The 23,666-nt window shown below is 37.2% G+C and overlaps 1 protein-coding gene across 2 annotated transcripts; it reads left to right on the top strand.

Annotated features, from left to right (window-relative positions):
* The first annotated feature begins 189 nt into the window (after positions 1-189).
* LOC114754995 (nuclear-pore anchor) lies at positions 190-23,433 on the top strand. 2 transcript variants are annotated; one of them, XM_028943862.1, is made up of 48 exons: positions 190-608; positions 691-837; positions 956-1,054; positions 1,661-1,789; positions 1,882-1,974; positions 2,069-2,134; positions 2,242-2,331; positions 2,430-2,507; positions 3,321-3,427; positions 4,497-4,617; positions 4,716-4,808; positions 5,802-5,850; positions 6,379-6,482; positions 6,567-6,635; positions 6,998-7,141; positions 7,235-7,339; positions 7,428-7,541; positions 7,808-7,886; positions 8,198-8,250; positions 8,340-8,413; positions 9,719-9,821; positions 9,930-10,064; positions 10,167-10,265; positions 10,367-10,408; positions 10,484-10,537; positions 11,859-12,038; positions 12,120-12,167; positions 12,939-12,989; positions 13,645-13,728; positions 13,817-13,891; positions 13,979-14,163; positions 14,239-14,341; positions 14,838-14,954; positions 16,250-16,342; positions 17,034-17,192; positions 17,282-17,335; positions 17,958-18,071; positions 18,259-18,336; positions 18,495-18,644; positions 18,731-18,802; positions 19,613-19,768; positions 19,852-19,905; positions 20,080-20,167; positions 20,344-20,411; positions 20,496-20,624; positions 21,273-21,377; positions 21,571-21,745; positions 21,831-23,433. In XM_028943862.1, the coding sequence occupies exons 1-48, from the start codon at positions 303-305 to the stop codon at positions 23,201-23,203; spliced, it is 6,264 nt and encodes a 2,087-aa protein (XP_028799695.1). In that variant the 5' UTR covers positions 190-302; the 3' UTR covers positions 23,204-23,433. The 2 variants fall into 2 exon arrangements, with proteins under 2 accessions (XP_028799695.1, XP_028799696.1); XM_028943863.1 differs by having other exon boundaries at positions 20,083-20,167.
* Positions 23,434-23,666: the final 233 nt, after the last annotated feature.

Consider the following 23,666-nt stretch of genomic DNA (forward strand, 5'->3'; position numbering starts at 1 on the left):
CAATTCATGGCCGGCTTAAATCCATTTGTGACTTGGCCCGATTCGTACGATCCCAAGGGACCAGCGAATCCCCATTACATCCTAGCCCAAAAAAAGAAAGAAAAGGAAATTGCCTCCAGCCCCATTCTTCGTATGCTTCGTAGCGAGTCCCTGCATAGGGATTAATTTCATCATCGTCCCCTGCTCTTGAAATTTGCTCTCCCTCTTCTGTTTCTCCTGGCTTCGTTCGTCTTTTTTCTCTTTCACATTCTGTTCCAACTCGCAGGCTGATTGCGGCGAATTAGGGCATCGCCGGTGTAAAAATGCCCCTATTTCTCTCCGATGAGGAGTTCTCCCGTTGCTCCAACAACGCTGCTGCGGTGGCCGAGAAGGCCGACGCATTCATTCGCAGCCTTCTCAACGAACTCGAGACTGTTAAGGCCAAGGCTGATGCTTCTGACATCAACGCTGAGCAGAACTGTTCTCTCATAGAGCAGAAGTACCTTTCTCTTACTTCTGAATTCTCAAAGCTCGAGTCTCATGTTGCTGAACTCCAAGCAACTCTTGATCAACGCCTTGCTGAACTCGCTGAAGTTCAAACGCAGAAGGAGAAAATTCATTTGCAATCTGTATGTAGCTTTTTGCTTATTTGCCACTGTCTGGCTGTCTTTCTTTCTTTCTTGGTTATTGTTATTGATTCCGGATTTGTAGATTGAGAAAGACCGGGAGATAGAGAGGTTAAGGACAGAGGTGAGTGAATTGCATAAGTCGAAAAGGCAGTTAATTGAGTTGAATGGGCAAAAGGATTTGCAGCTTAGTGAGAAGAATGCCGCCATCACGAGCTATCTCGATAAGATTGTAAGTTATTTATGCTATTCTGCATCTTTCACTTTTATATTCTTTCTGCGTGGTTTCTGAAATTGACGCTTAGAAGTGCTCTCATTCTTTTTGTTTTCTGTTGTTGATGGTCTTGAAGGTCAAGTTGTCTGAAAATGCTGCTCACAAGGAGTCTCGTTTGAGTGAACTTGAGGCAGAGTTGGCCCGGTCCCGTGCTGAATGTACTCGTCTTTCTCAGGTATTTCTTGAGTTCTTTTCTTCCATTCACATTTTTTATGAGTTGGCTTTGCAGAGCTTACGAGTTATAGTAAATTCCTTCTGCCAATTATAGAGCTCACTAGTTGTAGAGGTGGTGCAATAATTAAGGCTGTTTAGTTTCTGACAAGTGAAACATATCCTTCACAATGTTTTGGGCTTTGTATGTTGGCATGGTTTCTCTTTTTGTAATCATCTGTCTAATCGTAATTAAAGAAATATATGTTTCTTCTTCTCTTCACCGTAAAAGGATCCCTCTTCTACCTTGTTTTCTTTTCCCCCCTATAGGAAGCTTTTGTTCTGTGCATGAGATATCTGGGTTCTGTTTTTTTCATTTTTTTTCAAACAAGTAATACTAGGTCTGAGCTCAAAATTAGATTGTCTGTGGCATGATTAGAATATTAGATCATGTATGCTTTCTAAAAGCAGATACCACTAAACTTCAAAAAATTTTACACAAACTCCTTTGCTTCAACTTTCGTCCTGGGTATCTTAGAACTTGTACAATTAGCATATTTATGCACAAGATGTGCCCAGTTCCATGTGAAGTGATGTTGCATTTTTCTTTCCTTAAATTGTATGTGAGCAGGAGAAAGAGATTGTTGAGAGACAAAATGCGTGGCTGAATGATGAGTTGACTACTAAGGTTAACAGTTCCTTTGAGATGCGCAGAAAACATACTGAGTTGGAGGCTGATATGAAATCTAAGCTTGCAGATGTCAGTGAGATTTATATGATTACTAAAGATTCTTTATTTAAAATCCATGCTTTTTTTGGAAAAATAATATGATTTAAGCTTTACGCTTTCAGGTAGAGAGGCAATTGAGTGAATGCTCTAAATCTCTACAGTGGAACAAGGATAGAGTGAGAGAGTTAGAAATGAAGCTTCAATCTACGCATCAGGTTGGGAACATTCCATTTATTATCTTTATATTTGATGATTTTTTTTTTCTTGCCTCACTCCATCCCTGTTTAATCTGTTTCTGTCATTTCTTAGGAATTAATTTCAGCAAAAGATTCTGCTGCAGTTAATGAACAGAAATTGTATAATGAGCTCTCAACTGTGAGTGTTATGACAAGTTCTATTTATTATATTGTTTAAAATAGTCTTGGGAAGATTATTATTTATTCTTATTTCTTAATATGTGTATATATATATTGTGTGATCAGGTCAATAAGCTTAATGAACTATACAAAGTAAGTTATGAGGAATCGTCCAGAAAGGCAACAGAGCTTGAGGGTGTGATTAAGGCAATGGAGGTGAAGTTTGCTTGATATATGTGGTTTTTTTTATGTTTAAAAATTGGAATTTTAGATACGAAGGCTTACACTTTGAAACAATGCTGTTGTTTGAGCAGTCTCATCTGAAACAAATTGAAGATGATTATAAACAGAGACTTGAGAAGGAATCTGCTGCTCGAAAACAGTTTGAAAAGGTATCTGGTCCTTTTCAGTCGCATATTAATGTTTAGGCTGGGGTTCTTGCGTTCCCTTCCCTCCTAGTTTTAAAAGTTTGTTGGGTGGTAAAAAAACCAGTGATATTCAATTTGCTTCCTGAAAGCAGATACTATGGATTCTTGCTGTTGGAAATCAGAACTCCATTATTGTATCTCTTGTTTGAAGATGTTGGATGCGTGGATGGTTTTTTTGAAATTCTTTTGATAAAACTTTATCTGTCCGTTTCTGATTTGATTCATAGCTATCTTTTGCATGTGGTTTTGTTATTGTGAAGGACTTGTTCATCTCAAATGTTGAAGTTATTAGGTGAAAGGACCTGAATTGTTATATTGTAATCTCTAACTCGCTCTCTCAAACAAAAGCCTGTTATGGTTAAGTGTAGATGAACGATGCTGGAGGAGAGGATGGCAACAATCAAATTCTGCATGACTTGGTCTTAGAGGCTATGGTTCCATGTCAAGAACTAATTTAAACTGCCAATGGCTTGTGACCTAGTGGCAACAGGCTTACTGCCATATGTGGGATGTTGTGGGTTTGATTTTACTAGCTTTCAAGCTGGTTTGGTTTCAGCTTGCCCTTGTACTGAAAAAAGGGTTTGAATTGTTAAGTGGAGGCTAGCAAATAGTTCGATTAAGATATGATAACTGATATTTATGCAAAACAAGCTTGGCTTATTTTAGCTAGTGCAGTGTCTTTAACTTGAGTGTTCAGCTAATTTAGCAGATTTATATTTCATACTACTTTTAAGTAGAACTGTTGTCGTGCTTAATTTCTTTATTTTGGTGTTGTAGGAGGCTGCTGAATTGAAAGCAAAGCTTGAGTCATGTGAAGCCGATATTGAAAGAAGTAAGAAAAATGATCGGAATCTTCTTCCACACAGTGGTTTCAACCCTGAACCGTATGACTTTCTCATTCTCTTACTGCTTTGAATCACTGCATCTGCATGCATTCTTTTCAGTGCCGTCCTCTCCTGCCTACGTGTGGTTGTTTTCTTATGAAATAAAAATGGAACATGTAATAGTTACAAAAGTCATCTTTTGTCTTCTCTGGTCTCCTTGCAATTGTCGATGAAAATGAAACATATCATAGTTGAAACCAGAAAGTCCACCGTGTTGGAAAAAAAGAAAGAGAAAGACTGAAGTGATGTGCAACATAAGAAGAGATCAAGTAGAAGTGCTGGGTAATGGATCTGAAGGTTGGATGAGATGCACCTTATAAATGATTCCTGAGGCTTTTCTGAACTGATTCTACAAAAAGATAAGAGTCAATGGCCTCTGTTCAGCTCTGGAGATGCCGAATGAAGAATGAGTTTTTCAGCGGTTTTTTTTCCCCCACTTTCCCAGGCCCCAGGTAATGCTGTAATGGCTAGGAGAAACAGGAAAATATGCAGAATTACTCTGTACCCGATTTTCATAGAGAAAGTTGAGCCCCTGGTTCTGGAAGATTCATCTTTTCCGATGAATCCTTTCTTTCCCGTCCCCCTTTTTGTTTTGGGGTTTTTTTTTTGGGGGGGGGGGGTTGTGGACACGCTAGTGTGGATTACAGGTGATGGTTACAAGGATGACTTTGGAAACCCTGTTGATTGCTCTTAGCATGTTTTGAGGTGTTGTAATATGCTTTCACAGAAGGGATAGGGGTTGAATTGCAGTGCCAAAATCAGACTACCGTTGTCAACTGCAGAACATGACTGGGAGTGATGGGCTGATTGTTCCATCAATTCCTATGGGTGAATGGAAATATTAATGAATAAGAAAGATGTTTGATGTCCAGAGACATTGGAAGTGTTCTGTTCTGAACCAACAGGAATTTTCTTTCTGACTTGTTGGTCTCTCTACAGAACACTTGGAGATTTTTGGAGACATTAAATTTTATTATCATTAACATAATGAGATATTAGATCATGGTTCTATGTTGCTAAATGTGCTGTTTGGCATGTCCAGACTTCAGATTTGTTACTTTTGTTGCAGGTGGCTGGTATCAAGTGAAAGCAGTGACTTAGTTGAGGAAAGTAACATGCTAGTCCCTAGAATTCCTGCTGGTGTGTCTGGAACAGCATTAGCTGCTTCCCTTCTGCGTGATGGATGGAGTGTGAGTTATCACAATTTGAAATTTCATGATGGCCCCATTTTTCCCTCTTTGATTTATTGAATTAGCTTTTCTTATTTTGCTTTCTTTATTTGTTGAAGTTGGGGAGAATGTATGCAAAATACCAGGAAGCTGTTGATGCACTGCGGCATGAGCAACTGGGTAGGAAGGAATCTGAGGCAATTTTGCAAAGGGTATGTGTAGGCTGAATAATCTTATTCACTTAATAGAAAAGGGTACGAGTACAAAGAATAAATAGGGCTAAGAGTATCTCAAGGATGAGAGATATATTCGGAGATCCTAGGAAGATTCTAGCCTAAGAATCAGGAGAATAAAATCAGAATTCAAAAATACATAAACGGATATTATTGATTACTTCTAGCGGCAGCAACATAACCTAAATTAGGTCTAGGGTTTTGTGGGCCCAAAAGGCCCAATTAGGTATTAGGGTTTCTGCACTAACAGTATGCTTCACATGGTGCAAGTTTTTATTTATACTCACTACTTACAGTTGTGAATATTCTCTGTTTTTCTTTATTTATGTGAAGAAGTTGGCTTTGATGATCTAGCCTATAGGCTTTTGGTAAGAATATCCAAAGATTGAATTTTTAAGTGATTCTTTTCCTCGCCTTTAATCTGTTTTTGTCATTGCTATAAACTACCACTGAAGAAAGAAAAATCTGGATCCGGCTTTTCCACTTTTACCCAAAATCTCTTCTTCAATAGCCTAAATTAACCTTATCATAGGATTTCTCAAAATTCAACTAGTAAACCAATCTCTTCTACGTTTGCTGTTTAATATCCTCAACTACATAATTTGCACCCAAAACTGCATCTAAAATCTGTTTACCTGATATAAATGCACTTGGTCGCTCACAAGTAGTATTGCCAAGAACCTGCTGCAACCTCAGGATATCAGCACTAAAAACAAGGCGAATAGGTCCCATGTCTTGAACCATAATAGAGCAGTTCCTTTTATGAGAGTTGTTGGACGCTTCCTTTTTAAGCTGCATGTTTAAGTTCTACGGTTATGATATATAAAATGCTATGCCTTTTAATATTTGAGTAAATTTTTTTCGCATGTCATGTGCTCACTTGTTTTAAATATGTTGCCCCTCATTTATGTTTGGACACTATTTGTTGTGTTTTAGATTGAAAATGTACATAATTTTCTATTATTTTACCAGGTTCTATATGAGTTAGAGGAGAAAGCAGAAGCCATTATAGATGAAAGAGGTATGTCATTGTTGGTGATGATTGAGGAGTATATTAATTTTAATTTCAAGTAAAATTGTTTATTTTTGGTGGTAATGACTCTGAATTTCTTATTTTTTAATCCAAATCTAATGGTTGCAATTTATATGAGAATTTAGGCCCAAAAAGTTCTGCTCATCACACTCAAAAGTAAACATACATGAACATAATATGACTAAAGACTTATAAAGTGGCAAACAATTAAAGAAAAAGCATTTGACTTCAGAGTCATTATAAGAGAGTTATAAAGTAGCAAACAAACTGAATAGCGACCAACATTTGTCTATACAATTTGACATCGCCTTAAAGATAATGCTGTTTTTATTTTTTTCGAATATGTTAAAAATATGTCAAGATCCTCTTTCTAATTTTTTTTTAAAAAAATATATCTTCCATCTATACAATCAGATGCGATTGTGCTTGAAAAGTAATGCAGTAGAACTTATTTGTAATTCGTTTATGATAGATTTTATAGCTCTTTTGCTGATATCTAAACTGTTGTTGATGCAGCTGAACATGAAAAGATGGTTGAGGCATACTCTTTGATGAACCAAAAATTGCAAAACTCCCTTACTGAAAAGGCAATCTTAGAGAAGACTATCCAGGAACTAAAGGTTTTCAATGGACCTTAAAATTTCATCTGTCTTCCACACGCCTATCCTTCTATCTTCAGATTTGTTGAGTTGTATATTTTGCAGGCTGACCTCCGAAGGCATGAACGAGACCATAACTTAGCTCAGAAAGAGATTATTGACCTTCAAAAACAGGTAAGGAGAAATCATTTTTTTTCTGGTAATTTCTTCTGCCCTAGCTGTGTAATAAAGTTTTCTGATTTTTGATGAAATAGCTAGAAACTTGGGCTGGAGTTTGTCATTGAAGCACCATATTTATGTGACATTGTAGGCTTGCCTGTGTGGAAAACCATTGAAAATGAAAATAAAATTTGTTAGGAGTTAGTTAAACATACAACTATTTTATTGTGTATTTTTTAACTTTGGTCAGTAAGACATGAAAATTGCCACAATGCACAGGCGCCAAATTCCAAAATTACTATTGTTTCATCAGACATTTTCTATGGTTTAGTTCATTTATCAGTTATCTAATGTCAGTAATTGATTTTTTTTTTCAGGTGACAGTTCTCTTGAAGGAATGCCGAGATGTACAACTTCGTTGTGGATCAATTGGGCTTGACACTATTGATGATGCTGCTGCAAATGGCCTATCAAGAGCAGATACAGAGACTGACGCTGAAAAAGTTATCTCAGAGCACCTTGTGAGCTCTGTTCCTGTTTTTATTTGTTCTCTGTATCTTCTTCGATTTGTCTATCCCTTTATAACTTGTATTCAATTGACATTTGGGAAGCAGTTGACCTTCAAGGATATAAATGGGCTAGTTGAGCAGAATGTGCAACTTAGAAGCCTTGCAAGAAGTCTCTCTGACCAGATAGAAAATAAGGAGTTGGAGTTCAAGGTTTGTTGGCGAATGTTTCTCCAAACATCTTTGCTTCTGGAACGTGTAGCATATTTGATTTAATCGTTTTTGTTCTGTTAAACTCTAGGAGAAACTTGATATGGAGCTCAGAAAACATACTGAAGAAGCATCTAATAAAGTGACAGCTGTCCTGCGGAGAGCAGAAGAGCAAGGGCGTATGATTGAATCACTTCATGCATCTGTAAGTAGTTCTTATGGTCCTCATTTTCTTGTATTAGTGTAGGAGGTATATGACTTGGATCTAGGGAATAAGTTTCTCTTTAATAGAGGAATGGGAAAATGGTATGACTAGTACTGCTGGACTTCAATCATTGTACAGAGGACCTGTCGTTATCAGAGATTCAAAGTACTCGATTTAATGTGTTTTTCCTGTTGGTTAACATATCTGAGGCTGTTGCCCATGCTTTTGTTTTTCAAATACCTGTAATTTTGACCTGTTTCGTGTAGGTTGCAATGTACAAGAGGTTGTATGAGGAGGAACATAGTCTTCATTTATCTCATTCAAGTCCTACTGAAGCTCCTACAGGTTCCTGAAATGATTATATGTTGTTTTTTTCCTTTTAGTAACAACTTCCTCATTTCTGTCTTCAAATTTGTTAACCTGTTATTGAGGTTAGTATGATTCTCTGAAGATTCTTTTGACTCCTATAAATATCTGAGCGAAGTCAGAGTGATTTTCATTGATTCAACTACTGTACAAAGCAGCTTGGTTAATACACAAAAGAGCTCTCGCTTGTTTAGTTCGTAGTTGATTGATTTACTGTCATATGAGAATCTGCCTGTGATACACAGCTTTTTGAGGCACCTTACATTTTATTTTATTTTTCAAACTTTTAGCTGACTCAGATGGAGGGCGGAACAACCTTAAAAATATAATTGAAAGCGCACAGGTAAAGGCGGAACTTGAAGAAACAACCTTACATTTTATTTTATTTCATTTTATTCTTCTGACTGTGTTTCATTATTTGCATTATAAAAGGAAGCTACTAAAAAGTCCCTTGAAAGGGCTATGGAGCGTGTAAGGTGTCTTGAGGATGATCTAGCAAAATCTAGGTGAAGTTTCTACACATAATTCTTGTTGCTGATATGGCAGTTTTATTGTTTTGTTCATATGTAATTTTCCTTGCAAATTGCTATTGTCATATCATGGTTTAAAAAATATTTAATGGAATGAACTAGAGATTTAGAGCTGCTCTTAATAAAATGATGGCAAACTTCTGTTGTCAAAGTAACCTGTGGGTCATTGTGGTTTTTCCTCCCCCTCCTTTTAAATTGAGGCATAAGAAATTAATTATTATGTGAAGAAAGAGGATTACACCTTGTGGGAACTGAGGTGACAAAGGAGTCGTATTGTTCTCCTAGACACAAAGATGTAATGTATGGGATCTTGGGTGGTAACCAATGCCACACAGCCAACTCTTCCACGCTTGAACTTATCTTTAGCAAGAACCCATCCATTGCTGGTTTTTTTTAACCCCCCTCCCCGGGGGGGGGGGGGGGTTAATTCATGCGTGGAATGGCTTTCTTGGTATTCCTCAAGGCTTTCTGTTGTGGTTTGATCTTTGCGTTCATTGGAGGCAAAGAACTGCAAGAGTTGAGCAGTACTATCACAAACCACCGTTCTGGTGAGTATATTCTCTGCCACTTAGGAGAGCATCCAGGACATCAGTAATTGGTCCTGCTGCCACCACATGATGAACTCTTTGTTCGCCTTTTCTACTTGTTGGTCTTCCAAGTGAGGATGTGGTAGAAAGATCGAGGAATCTTTATAGTTCGTACCTGTGGAAGCAAGTGGCACTCCCTATTTGTTGCTTCAAATGCAAGAAATTGTAGTTGCCTTATGAAAATTGCAGGGTTTGGCTTAGATACCCTATACGGCAAGGGGGAAAAGGAGGTGTGAATGGAAGCATTAGGAGTGCATACTCTGTGTATTAGAAGTATTAGTGTCTTTTTATATAAAGCAGTGACACATAGTTGCAGCCTAACGAATTTCAACTGTTATAACATAACAGCCTAACATGAGGGAGGAGCATAAATTTATGTGCCATATTGTATAGAAAGCTGTATTGTTTAGAAGGCTTCTGTTAGGAGTCAGTAGTAGATATAACGATGCATGTATGTTGCCCATTTCTCAAAAACAAAGTTGCATCATGTAGAATGTAGTTGGCACTTGTACATACATGACAGACCTTGCGTATCATGTGTCACAGGAGTAGTACCATGCATGTATGTGTTAGTATTAGTGCATTTTTTGTTTAAAATAGTTCATTAATGGTATCGGATTGCTACTAGAATTAATGCTGTGATATTTTTATGCTCTGGATACAATTGCTTCACACTCCACTTTTATGTTCTCAGGAGTGAGAATATTATACTACGATCTGAACGTGACAAGTTGGCACTTGAAGCAAATTTTGCTAGAGATAGGCTTGACAGCTTCTTGAGAGAATTTGAACACCAGGTCGTTACATACCTCAAATAGTTAATGGTCCTTCTATGGTGTTTGGATTTCTCTGATCCATGCATTTTTTATTTATTCTTTGATCTGATATGATTGATGGCATATCAGAAAGCTGAAACCAACGGCATATTAGCAAGAAATGTGGAGTTTTCTCAACTAATTGTAGACTATCAACAAAAATTGCGTGAAAGTTCTGAGTCGTTGAATGCTGCTGAGGAGTTCTCCCGAAAGCTGAATATGGAGGTTAAAAATTTTGATCAATTAAATTAGCAGAAGTTTTATAAACATTTTTATTACAGTGAACCGGTTTCTTTTATGATCTCATTTCTTACCTTTCTTTGTCAGTTGTCTATGTTGAAGAATGAAAAGGAAATTATATCAAATGCTGAAAAAAGAGCATCTGATGAGGTTCGCAGTTTATCTGAGAGGGTGCAGCGCCTGCAGGTTAGGAACCAGTTTCTTTATATTTGTATATTTATTTCTTTTTTTGGTTATTATGTCTGACGTACTGTAAGTTCTGAACATTCTTACTCTATTTTTCTCAGGCTAGTTTGGGTACTATACAGAGTGCTGAGGAAATCCGAGAGGTAGGATATTAATATCATTTCATATTGCTTGTATAATGACTCTTTGAATACTGTTATTCCTTTTGACAACTTTAGGAGGCAAGAGCTGCAGAGAGGATGAAACAGGAAGAATATATACAAAAATTGGAGGTGCGCTTTCTGTTTCCTTTTGTACTCTTCCTGTTGACTCAAGAATCTTAATTTCTTTACTTCTGGGTTGTGAAGCATGGATGCAAAGTGCAGTATTAATATGATATGACACTTGTGGTGGAAAAAATTCTCAAAAATGTGATTGGGATTGTTTGTAGTTGGGACAAACACATAGAGACGATAAATAAATCTATTTAAGAGCATGAAATACGAAAGCATAATACACACAAGTTGCTAGCAGATTATATCATGGTATTTTTCTTTTTAGGATTTGGATCATACTATTAAATTAGTCATTTATGTTTGTGTGTCTAGGTCAAATAAAGTTTTTAACTATGTTTCTATATTTTATATTCTCAGTATGTGATGGGATGATGGTTACTGACTAGGAAATAATAGGGTTCAGACAAATTTTGTTTTGTGAAGCTTTTTGGCTTCTTTCTTACCTCCTTGCTTCAGTTGGATTTTTTCCCTCTGTGCAGTTCCTGATCCCCTATGTATTTTTTAATACTTAATCCTCTCCCTCACTTTCTTTAACCTTTCACCTATTGTTGTCTTATCTCTGATTTGAATCGTCTTTCACACTTTCCATTTCCACCCCATACTTGCATCCCCTCTTTTTTGATAGAAAAAGAAACTGTATTGAAAAGGAATATTATATAAGTTGCGACTTCGGAGCATGAAAAATCCTTCTTTGCAAATAATATAAGAGCACGAAAAGAGAAAAGCTTTTAGGAAAGGTACCCAACATGTAATTTAGCAGTCTAGTCACTTGGTGGATACAAGAGAGACACCCTTTTGCAAAGGTCATGAGCTGATCACTGAAGGGAATCCATAAAATAAAAGCCTGATGGGGGAATAATTTTGTATGTTTGAAGTTTCCGCCAAAAAAAAAAATCTATACCCTCTTCGCACGATCAACAAAATAACGGAGAGCATAGTCAAGCTGCACCAAGCCTTGTTGATCTTGTCGCACAACAGCGCCTAAGCTGGGGTAAACCATACCAGTTTTGTCACCAGCTGTCTTCATCCTGCAGTGAGCAGTTTATCCTAGCCATGTTCCTGCCATGTCTGATGCCATTATTATTATTATTATTATTTTTTTAAATAACTAGAAAATAGTGCAGGATAAAATTATGCGTGTCTTTGTAGATGTATTCCAACTGTTGGACAAACAATAGGGTTTTGCATGGCTGCCATTTTTGCTGTTTGCGTGCTTCCTACTTCCCTAAACAAGCACATGCTCTTCATCTAAATTTTTATCATGTGATCCTTTCTAATGATTTATTGGTATATCTGTCATTAATGATTCAATTTTCAGAGGGAATGGGCTGAGGCCAAGAAAGAGTTACAAGAAGAGCGAGAAAGTGTGCGGACACTCACACTAGACCGTGACCAGACTGTAAAAAGTGCAATGAGACAGGTTGAAGAGTTGGGCAAGGAGGTAGGTAATGCATTGCGTGCCAGTGCATCTGCTGAGTCTAGGGCTGCTGTTGCGGAGGTACATGTTTAGATTGTTCTCAACTGTGTGCATTCTTTTTATTATCTGTTGTAAATATTGACTTTTGACCCTTGTTAACAGGCAAAACTCTCCAGTCTTCAGAGAAAATTGAGTTCCGTTGATGACAAGGTTTCCCAAGTCAAATTTCTGTTGATATGTTCTGGTTAAAATTTATTAGACATCGCATTTGTGTTCTTCTTCTAGAGTTTTTGAGGAATTACAAATAAATCACCTGGCAGGGTCTATGTGCAATCTCTACTCTTTTTAAATTTCATAGGAAAATTTTCATTTATATGTTGCTAAAATACTTCACATGAGGTTGGAAATCTCTAGTTTCTTACCTGTTAAGGACCTTAAAATTATTCTTGTGTGTGTGTTTCTTAGATATTTCCAATAAAGGATAAGTCAGTTCAGATGATATTTTAGGTATTGTCAAGGACCACATCAACACGAGGGTGCCATATTATGAGCTACAATCAACTTGAATTTTGTTTCTTGAAGAATTTCTGAATTTTTAATCTGCTAATGGTCTCCTCATGGTTAATGTCATATTATTAGTGCAGATTTTCATAAATCTCAAATGAAGAGTGAAGTTAAATCTTTAGTATGTTGCTTTGGGAAACAAATAATCTAGCCTTCTGAAGCTTTTGGAATTTTTTTCAATGCTGCTGAAGTGTATTTGATGCTTTTCCGCTTTTAAGATAGAGACAGCATCACTTTCTGCTATGGCTTTACCATTATAAGATGCATGTTCATAGAACTTAGTTGGCAAACCAAAATGATAACTTGTATGGTTCTAGCCCCTAGGCCTCGCCTTTTCTCTTCTATTCTTTTCTTTCTTTCTTAGACATGTGCATTCTTGCATTTCTATACCTGACTTTTTTATATCATTGAATGTAGCATGTCGAAATGGATGGAGCAAGTGGGTCAGGCACCTTGTCTAATGATGAGGTTGGTTTACATTTTCGTAATTTATCTGACACAAACTGTACAGCTACGGATGTGCTTTTCCCTTATCTGAGGTGTTTTATAACCTGGGCATATATAATAATGTGCGTAGCAAGAAACTGGATAACGTCCTGCTGCTCAACATGACCCATACTGCTTAGAATGAGCTTCTTACTATCTTCTAAAATAAATGAATGACACGATTAGCATGCTGATGGAACCCACCTAGAGAACTTAAAAATGTTGTTACGTAATAGCAACTCAAATATTAGCTCTAACTGAACACCACTTGGGATAGCAAATCCCGTAATATAGCAAACCAGATACTGGTAAAATAGGCACATAAAAGGATTGTTCTAGGCCTGAGATGCTAGCTGCTTCCCTCAAAACCGCTCTATATTTTCCCATACCTATTTCACTCTTGATTCACCCTATTTATTCCTCATGAACCTCTAACTGAATTCCATTGGTCTCCTGCCTATTTCCGGTGTTCCATGCCTGGATGTCCATGCTAGTTATATGACCATGCTTTTGACATCCAGAATATACTAGATTCCATCATATTTCATATAGCCTGATACATGTTCGTAGCTGTAGTGAAGCATCACTTGTTTTTTTGACATGGGGGAGTGACCTTCCTTTTATGTAATTGCACCAGATTGTTGCTGAATTGCATGCTGCGAAACAGGAGATTGAAAAATGGAAAGAGGAAGCACAGGCTAATAAATCTCACATGCTGCAGGTTATCATTTAGCTTTTACACATCAATGATGCCTTTTTTTTTTTTTGGGGGGTGGGGACTAACTGATTGGTTACATTATACGTTGCAGTATAAGAGCATTGCTGAGGTAAATGAGGACGCTCTGAAGCAGATAGAAGTTGTACATGAGAACTTCAAGATTGAGGTATCTAGAATAAATGAATCTGAATAGCCGCCAGTTAAGCTGTATGTTATTACATGATGGACATTTTTAACGCTTCAACACATTTAGGCTGACAATGCGAAAAAAGCCCTAGAAGCTGAACTTGGTTCTCTGAGAGAGAAGGTTTCAGAGCTTGAAAATGAAACTAGTTTGAAATCAGAAGAGGTGGCATCTGCAGCTGCGGGAAAAGAAGAGGCTCTGACATCTGCAATGGCTGAAATCTCAAATCTAAAACAAGAAATTTTAGCTAAATCGTTAGTTATATCTCATGACTGTGTTGTGAAATCTATTGTTTCTCCGCATGATTCTTACATTGTCTATGCCTGTAGTTCGGAAATTTCAGCAATGGAAATTCAGATCTCTGGCTTAAAAGAAGACCTAGACAAGGAGCATCAAAGATGGCGTGCAACTCAAACCAATTATGAAAGACAGGTTAATTTATTTTTTGGTTGTAATAGTAGAATTTGTTTGTTGAATTAAATTATTGCATGAACTTGTCACCCAAAAAAAAAAAATTATTGCATGAACTTATGGATGTCTATGAATACTGTATCATCATGAGCATGTAACTAGAGCAGAATATGGACAAGGTTCAAGGTTTTGTATTGACATTGCATTTAACACTAGACTTGATAAGTGTTTTTGTTCGATGATGTCTTGAAAAGCTCATCCTAGTTGGTTTCTGATTCTTTATTTTTTGTGTTTGACCTTTTGTCATTTCTGTCAAGTGAGTCTGCTTAGATCAATAATCTCTACATTTACTTCAACTGGTTTGAAGTCTATTTGAAACTCATATTATGGATGCTCTGTTTCAATTGTTAAAATACTTGAAATTTGGAGTATTTCAAGTTTTGTGATGTGTGAGAGTGAGATAAGAATACAAGTTATTAATTAATGTGTTCCTATAATCCTCTTTCTTGTTATCCAGGTTATTCTTCAGTCTGAGACAATTCAAGAGTTGACGAAAACATCACAAGCACTAGGAACACTGCAAGAGGAGGCAGCGAAATTACGTAAATTGGCCGATACCATGAAAACTGAAAACGTAAAATTTCCATTCCTTCCTGTTTTTAGTTTATGCTTCTTTTGCCATCCAAGCACTTTCCATGTTGAACTTACGGTTCCTTAATCCCCCCCCCCCCTCTTTTATAAAATCTGGACTGTTTTAAGTGAAGCAAGGTGCTAACTAAGCTGAAATGCTATATAAACAAAAATGAAGAAATGCGAGTTTTTACTGTCATTTTACCAATAATTAGATATTTAATCATAGTAGTAAGGTAATTTGTCATGATGGTAATCTAATGCAGTAATTAAGTTATTAAGTTGCTAATAGCAATATGCAAGCATAATAATCATGATGTCATAACTGGTAAAAACGTTAAGTTCACCTATAAAATCATTAAGCCATACGTCCAAGTATAAAGTTAATTAGTGAACTTTACAACGCTTAAGATGTAGTAACCATGGCAACCAAGCCATTCACAAAATGACGATAAATCATACTTGTGTCCGAAAAGTAAACTAATAGCCACTAGTTTTTCTTTTTAAAAATTTCTGAAAACCCTAAAGAATTAACAGCCCAAGCAATATTTTGAAGTGAGTATGGGTTTTTTTCCTGCCTGGAAAGAATTCATAACACTCCTAATTACTGGGACTCAGCTCCAAAGGCTGCTCCTTTCATTTGCTTTCTGGTGGCTAAGGCACATAATTTGAATGAAGCATAGCATAATAACGCTTAAGGTGCTGCAGGATGAGCACCTGGCTGAAGTCAGTCCCTGTCATGAAGCAAGAGGTGCTGAACCTCTTTAAGATCTGAGGCGAGGGGCTTTGACATGATTAATTTTGATTCCCTGTTAACCACTTGAACTCAAAAGCTCAAGATATGAAATAAATGCTTGTGAATGATTTGACTGAATGCTATAGCCGCTTTTGGTTTTCAGAATTCCTCGGTAAATCTGGTTAGAGAGGAATGCTCACATGTGAGCCCATTTCACATTGTGTGCAATATTTTTGTGTTTTAACGTTTTACTTTTGTTTCAGTGGAGGCTTTTTTGGGACTGTTGTCCTTCCCCTACAGTTGTAGTTCTTTAATGGAATGTTTACTTTTTATTCTTTTTCCTTTTTTTTTTTTTTTGGTTATGCGAGTAATCAAAACCAAATATAGAATACGTGCTAATGTGCATGTGTACATTTTTAATCTTATATTATTCGTTATATTTGCTCAAATTGTTCAGTAAGAATGCATTATTTGTCGCTGCTTGCTGATTTTGTAATTAAAAAAATTATTAGAATGTATGAAATTTGAAATTTGCAATATATGACATCTTTTTCATTTGACAGAATGAATTGAAGGTCAAGTGGGAAGAGGAGAAGGCGGTGCTGGAGAAGTCTAAGAATGATGCTGAGAGGAAGTATGATGAAATCAACGAACAGGTTGTATTTTCAGAGATATGCTTTGTAATCGATGGGGTTTTGATTGTTTCAACACTTAGCTCTATGATTATGAAATGAAGTGTGCATGTTGAAAGGGCTTTTGGAGGAACAAATACTTGCTCTATCGTTATTCTTTTATTTGAACTAAGTTGTTCCTAACAAGTATAGGAGAGAACAATGCATGCATAAAACTGTGTGTTATTTTTGTTGAAGGATGTAATGCATTCAAAATGATATATTTAATTGTATATGTTATAATCTATGTAGTCAAAGTGACTTTTCAGGCTTTATAGACTAACTTTATAGTTGCTGCATTATTGTTTGAAGTTCCCCTATTATGTATTTGTTCAATGTGCATTGTTTGGCAAGCTAGTCCATTTAATCTTGTAATGTTTTGAACATGTTTTATTATATTCTTGTTGCCACTGGACTAGTTTTAAATTATCAGGGTTTTCAGGAAATCTTATTCTACTTCTCAATTTTGTAATTTTCTGGTAGACCTTTTGGGATTGTCCTTGAAGCATTGTGTGAGGCTGCATGCTGATTATTGAGGCAGACATATAGAAACAACCCTCCCCCGGGGGGGAGGGGGAGATGACATATCTTTTACAGCAATACCATTTAGACACTTCCCTTTATTGCTATTATGATATTTAATTATTTAGCTGAGTAACATCACAAATTTCTTCAGAATAAAATACTGCATAGCCGACTGGAAGCTTTGCATATCCAATGGGCTGAGAAAGAACGTAATACTGCCGGCATTTCCTCCACAAGTAGTAGTGCAGATGCAATTGGTGATGCTGGTCTTCAAAATGTGATTAGTTATCTTCGACGTTCGAAAGAAATTGTAAATATCTTTTCATGATGCTTGTGTTTTATTTTGGTATCTGTCTGTTAAGTTTTCTGGTTATATAATACTGAATTACACTTTAACAGGCAGAAACAGAAATTTCCTTGTTAAAACAGGAAAAGCTGCGATTACACTCCCAGGTAAATTGACATGAGTAAATTTTTTCCCCAAACCCTTATGCTACTAATTGTATTGACAAAACCATCTATGCCTCGCATCTCAATTATTTAGTTATTTGGAAGTTGTTTCTCTCACTCTTGTTGCTGGTTAATTTCATTCTGATTTGAACCTCATATGATGGAGCAATCCAATGACCATGCATCTAAATGGTTGAGACCACACGAGAAGTAAATGGCAGAACAACGGAATTCATAGGAATGATTGGATCGTCAATCCAAAATCCTATTGATCCTATCATATTGTTATCATTCTTAAATTTCATGAGTAGTTTGGAAAAACACTTCAGCTCACTGTAGTACTGGTGGATCAGTCTTTGTTATTGTTTTTGCTCAAAATTTGGTCATGAAAATTTGAGGTTGGAGGGAAATTCTCGTCTTTTGTTACCCTTTTTTGGCTATAACTGCTTCCTTCAATAGTTTTTTTGCTCTGAATTTGAAGAAATTAAAGTGCTTTTCCTTTGCAAGCTTCTTGAGGCCATGTAGCCTTGTTTGTGGATTTGATTATGATTTATTCTCATTAGCCAGTGGTTTCTGTATCTGATTGTGTATTGTTTGTGTCTTTTTGTTTCAATTGGTCGTCTAGCTTGAGAGTGCTCTCAAGGCAGCAGACTCTGCACATGCATCACTAGAAGCTGAGCGTGCTAAATCAAAATCATTGTTGTTCAGTGAAGAAGAGTTCAAATCATTGCAGCTTCAGGTTAAGCATTGTTCTATCTGGTTGTATTTTTCCTAGTTTTCTGTGTTTTAACAATGACCTTTATATTTAGCATTTCACATGCTTCATGATGACATTATCTACTATTTTGTTTCAGCTGAAAGTTTTGCATGCTAAAGTTATATAATATGGTTGGAATCATTGGCTATTTGTCAAAAATGGTTTTCAGGTTAGAGAGCTGTGCTTGCTTCGTGAGAGCAACATGCAGCTTAGAGAAGAAAATAAGCACAATTTTGAGGAATGTCAGGTAATGCAATAATTGGTACTGAATTTTTTTTTTTTTTTGGTTTCATTTCCCCCATTTTTTATGCATTTTCCAGTTATCTGTTGGCTTTTTGTACAAATATATAATTTTTATTGCACCAAATATGGGATTACTCATCCATAAGGTGGAAATTATATTAGAAATTGCGTGAAGTAGCTCAAAAGGCAAGAGCTGAGACAGAGATTGTGGAGAATCTACTGAGGGAGAAAGAGATTGAGTTAGAAGGATGCAAGCATGCAATTGAAACACTTAAAATGGAAAAGAACAATCTGGATTACAAGGTTTCTGAGGTATTGCATTTTGGAGATGATAATGAAGTTCAATAACATGTTTTAATTTTTCTCAGTATTTATTTTATTTTATTTTTAATGTTCAGCTGCTTGAAAGGTGTAAACATATTGACGCGGAAGAGTATGATCGAATGAAGAATCTTGTTCGGGATATGCGGGTTGGTTGAAGATGTTATCATTTATCAGTGAATATCAAGTTATTGTCTGTATTTCATTTGTAGTTTGCTCATCAGTAGTTAATATCAAGTTATAGTTATATTTAGATTTAGCATTTCAGGTTTTAAAAAAAAAATAGCACTCTTTAATACGGGATTTATTATCCTGCTTTCTCTTAATGTGTCTCACTTTCTTGAAGATGGTTATGCTATAACTATATGTGGGTGTTACTCAAGTCGGTAGTATGTGGTTACTGCCTGAATTTCTTTAAAATTAATGTGAAATCAGCAAAGCAGTGGAGCAGTGATAGTTTGAAATGAGCACCCCTGTTTTTTGAAGCAAACATAAGTTTTAAGTGATACTATCATGGCTGCCTTCAGAAAGCTGGTGGTGGAGTAACTTTTAGAACGGCATTCTGCATTGCTTAACCTTTGATTTTTTTTCTTTCAAGTTTTAACATACATGTTTGATTTGGCTGGTGAACAGTTTTGTGTTTAATCGCTAGTTTTAATATGCACACACGCTTGCGCACATGTAGGTATTGCTTTCTAATTGCAATACATTTAAAATCTTAAATAATTTCTTTTTTGGAATTACAAAATCAAAATAATGGTAGAGCAAGTCGAGAACAGGTACCATCTAGAATGTAACATGCATGGTCATTATAGGTTTTGCATATTTATATTTGTAATGGTATTTGTATCTGCGTTATTATGTTGACATGGCCGTGGCTTGAATTCATCTGATTGTCATATTTGAAGGGAGATTATTGTCGCTTGGATTTATTTTAGTTTTTGCTTGGATTCCATCAGGATAAACTGAAAGAGAAGGATGCACAAGCAGATGAAATGGGGAAGAGTCTTTCGGAAAAACAGGATTTATTATCACACCTGGAGCAGGATCTTTCTAAGTGCAAGTTGGAGCTGGAAGAGAGAGAAAAGAGGATAAATGACGTTTTGCAAACTGAGGTGTGCATAACTTCTTGACTAAAGCTGGGAAATTTAGTTTGTTCCCTTTAAATATATTTAATCTGTTGTGGTTGGTATAACAGACTACCCTAAAGCTGGATGTGGAAAGACACAAAAAATTGCTGGCTCAATTCAAGGTTTATACGGATTCTCATTTAGAAATTTAGCCGTACTCCTTGTCTACTCTATATTCCTTCTTTGCATTTGTTTACTTCTAGGCCTTGTAATTAGGATGTCCTTAGAAATCTTTAGGTTGTTTGGCGTTGTTGTTTATTGAGTGTCTCACTTTGCTTCCCTCTACATCCTTTCAGAAGAGGATGGATAGTTTGTCCAGGGAAAAGGAGGAACTTGGGAAAGAAAATCAACAACTGTCTAAGCAGTTAGAAGAAATCAAGCAAGGTAGTCTACTCTCCCTGCCTCAATTCTTCCCCCCCCCCCCCCCACCCAAAAAAAAAAAAAAAGAACACCCAAACAGCGGCCACTCTAGGCTTCTCCCTCCTCCTTTTTTGCCAGATGTACATGTTTTGCCTTGTTTGTTGCTGAAATGTCATTCAAAACTTGATGCTGCTTATCAGGGAAGAGGCCCGTCAGCGATGCAACTGGTGATCAGGCCATGAAGGAGGAAAAGGACACCAAAATACAGGTTCATTTGAACTTCACTTGTGTTTTCATTTTTAGGAAGGAGTGTGCGCTCTGTCTTGACTTTCTTATTTCCTATTTTGACTAGATTTTGGAGAAACATGTGGAGAAACTGAGGGATGAACTAAAGAAAGAGAAGGAAGAGAATCGAATGGAGAAAGGAAGGCGAATGAAGAATGAAAAGGCTATAAGGGACTCTTACAGCAATGTTGAACAGGTACCCCCCCCCCCCAACCAAAAAAAAAAAAAAGAGAAGAAAAATATATAAAATTTTCCATTTCCTCTTTTTGCCATTTGATTTTTTCCTCATGATTCCATGTTTTGTGAGATACTGATACCCTATCACTATCTTTGAAGAATCGAATATTCATCCTCTTCCATAGTCGATTTAGACTTGGGGAAAAATGCTTAATGAATATGGCATTAATAAGAAATTCGGACGAGTTTACATGCAATGACCGCAAAGATGGGGATTGTTTTACCTGTGCATTACTGGATAGATTGGAGTGAATTCTTGATACTCTGATCACCTATCTCTGTTGGCCCTAAAAACCAAAACAAAACAAAAAGAAGAAAACATTTATCTCAGGACTCAGATAACATGTATGCGCTTAAAATCTGTTCATGCATCCGCTGCCTGTTGAGATCCATGTGCATGAGTGTTCTCTTTTGTTTGTGGGAGATATGAACCCTATGTCTAAAATTCTTAAAATGGCATTTCTTCAGTGCTCAATATTGGGACATATCTACTCTTGTTAAAATGCTTCACTGTTGATTCCCTTCCAGTTGTTTGACTTCTTATCTGTGCAAGTGCAATACGTGATATGTTTATTCGTGTTCTTTTATTTCTTAATATTACTTCCAGGAGAAAACGAAGTTCTTAAATGAACTGGAGAGGCATAAAGAGGCAGTGAAACGGTTATCAGATGAAATTGAGAAGCTTAGGCTTATAATAGGCAACCTTCCCCAGGTAAGGGCATATTATTCTTTTCATTGTGAAGATTGATGTCAAAGGGATAAACTAGATTTGACGTGCAAGGATTATTTTCTATGTCTGACTTGTGTGCCCTTCACTCTAGTTTATTATTGTATCTTTTGTTTCACAGCAAGTCCTTTTTATTAATCTGCCCTTGAAATTTAAAATTTTATACACTTTTTCTCAGGGAACCAACGTGGCTCAACTTCTTTCTGGCTCCAACACAGACGAGCTTGCTTCTCCTTATATATCAGTTGTTGAAAACTTTGAAAAGGAAGCTCAGTTAGTATTCTCTGAGCTTGGAGGTCGTGTTAATCCGGGTGATGCAACTTCAGTTACTGATGCTTCAGGCGGTGCTGCAGGTATTTTTGTCTCGTTACTATAACTCATTGCCCACCTCGCTACGACACTGTAATTTTTATCCTATTGTGATTCAACTTCATGCAGGTTCTCTGGTCTCCGTTCAATCTCCTGGCATTGTCTTAAGCGCCCCTGGAGCAAGCAGTTTACCACCTAAAGCAACTGAAGAAAGTAAGAAAAAACTTGTTTTACCTAAAACTCATGTTGAACCCCGTAAAACAGGTAGGAGATTGGTCAGGCCTCGTCTTGGGAAACCTGAGGAGCCACAAGGTGATAAAGAAATGTCAGAAGCTGAAGGACCTCAGACTGCAAGCAAGCCTGGTGACACAGACACTCAGGGCAATCATTCTCAACTACCCCAATCAATGGTTCGTAAGCGTGTTGCTCCTACCTCCACCTCCGAGTTACATGATGAATTAGTGCAACCTGGTGAGAACAACTCAGATGTTGGTTTGCTCTCTGTGAAAAAATCAAAGGGTTCAGAGTCCCCGCAGGAAAGTGCTGAAGGACAACCTGCTGCAACTCCAGAACACACTGGCAGTCAACCAATCACTGAAGAGCCAATTGATGGCGGTGAGCTACTTCAGGGTCAAAATGAGGAAGCCATTGAAGCTCAGAATGAAGAAGGCGAGGTTATTGTTGAGAAAGTTGAGTCAGATCCGCAGAATTTAGATAGTGTGATTCAAGAGGAATCACAAGGGGACAAGAGCAGCGTGTTAGAGGAGAATTTGGATCGAACGGTTGAGGCAAAAGTGACTTCTGATGATATGCAGAGAGATCAGGGGGAGCCAGACCACCAGCAGTCAGCAATGGAGGTTGAGAGTGAGAAAGAAGAGGGAGAATTACCAGAGGGTGCAGACGTTGAGGGTGGTAATGATGCATCTAACCTTGCAGATACCCAAGAAATCCGGGAAGGTCAATCCGAGCCAGCGGCAACCCCTGAACCTTCCCAGACTGCAGTTGATGAAGAAGCACTGGAAGCTGGTGAGATCAATTCACCTGAGCTTTCAACCGATGATAAGAATGACGACAAGAATGAGGAAGGTGAGGTGGCTGAGGAGGCTGCTGATGGTTCTGATAAGTCAAACGATGCCAGTGACCTGATTGCAGCTGAGGCTGATCAGGTGGCTGAGCCCGCACCCACGCCTAGTACAACTGAGGGCGCTTCAACTGGCAATGCTGCAGAAAGTAGCTCCTCTAGAATCATACCTGTTTCTAGACAAGGCACCACTAGCGGTGCCCCAGAAACTGAAACGGTAAAACAGGCTTCGCCCGTGGGTAATACTTCAACAACCATAAATTTATTAGAACGAGCAAGGGAAAGGGCTCAAATGAGACAGGCTGGGGTGGTTTCTACAATAGCAAGAGGCCGTGGAAGAGGAGCACCCAGAGGTCGAGCTACCCGAGGTGGCCGTGTTGGTGGGCGCAGGCAACCACCTGGCGATGCCAAACCTAATTAACCCAAGTCTGGAATTAGACGGTAAAATATTTTTGTGTAGGTCGACGTTACTGTCACTCATTGACGGCATTATATTTCTCATGTAAATACTTTGCCAATTTTGCTCATATTGAACAGCGTGATCTGATTTATTGCCACTAAACTTAGAACTGCCATGTCCTTTGAGTTTAGCTTTATTGGCAGAAGATTTTTTATGCTCATGCGTAATGAAGTGCAGTGTCTCATGACAAACCCTCTCCACGTTTGTGTTGCTAATGATTGATAGCCCTCTTCACTTATATGATAGGTTTTTTTTCCACTAAAAACATAAATATCGTCTTATTCAATTCTATTCAAGGTACAGGCATTAAATATAAATACTTAAAGGATTCAAATCTTTATTCATCTTGTGAAAGATTAGTTCTGTTAGACTTAATTCTTGTTAGTTAAGTTATATAATGGTTAGCCGTGGGGAAATCGTTAAG

Source organism: Neltuma alba, unplaced genomic scaffold (genome assembly GCF_004799145.2).
Source record: "Neltuma alba isolate B1F8T4 unplaced genomic scaffold, ASM479914v2 tig00010229_pilon, whole genome shotgun sequence".
In the NCBI taxonomy this organism is placed as follows: Eukaryota; Viridiplantae; Streptophyta; class Magnoliopsida; order Fabales; family Fabaceae; genus Neltuma; species Neltuma alba.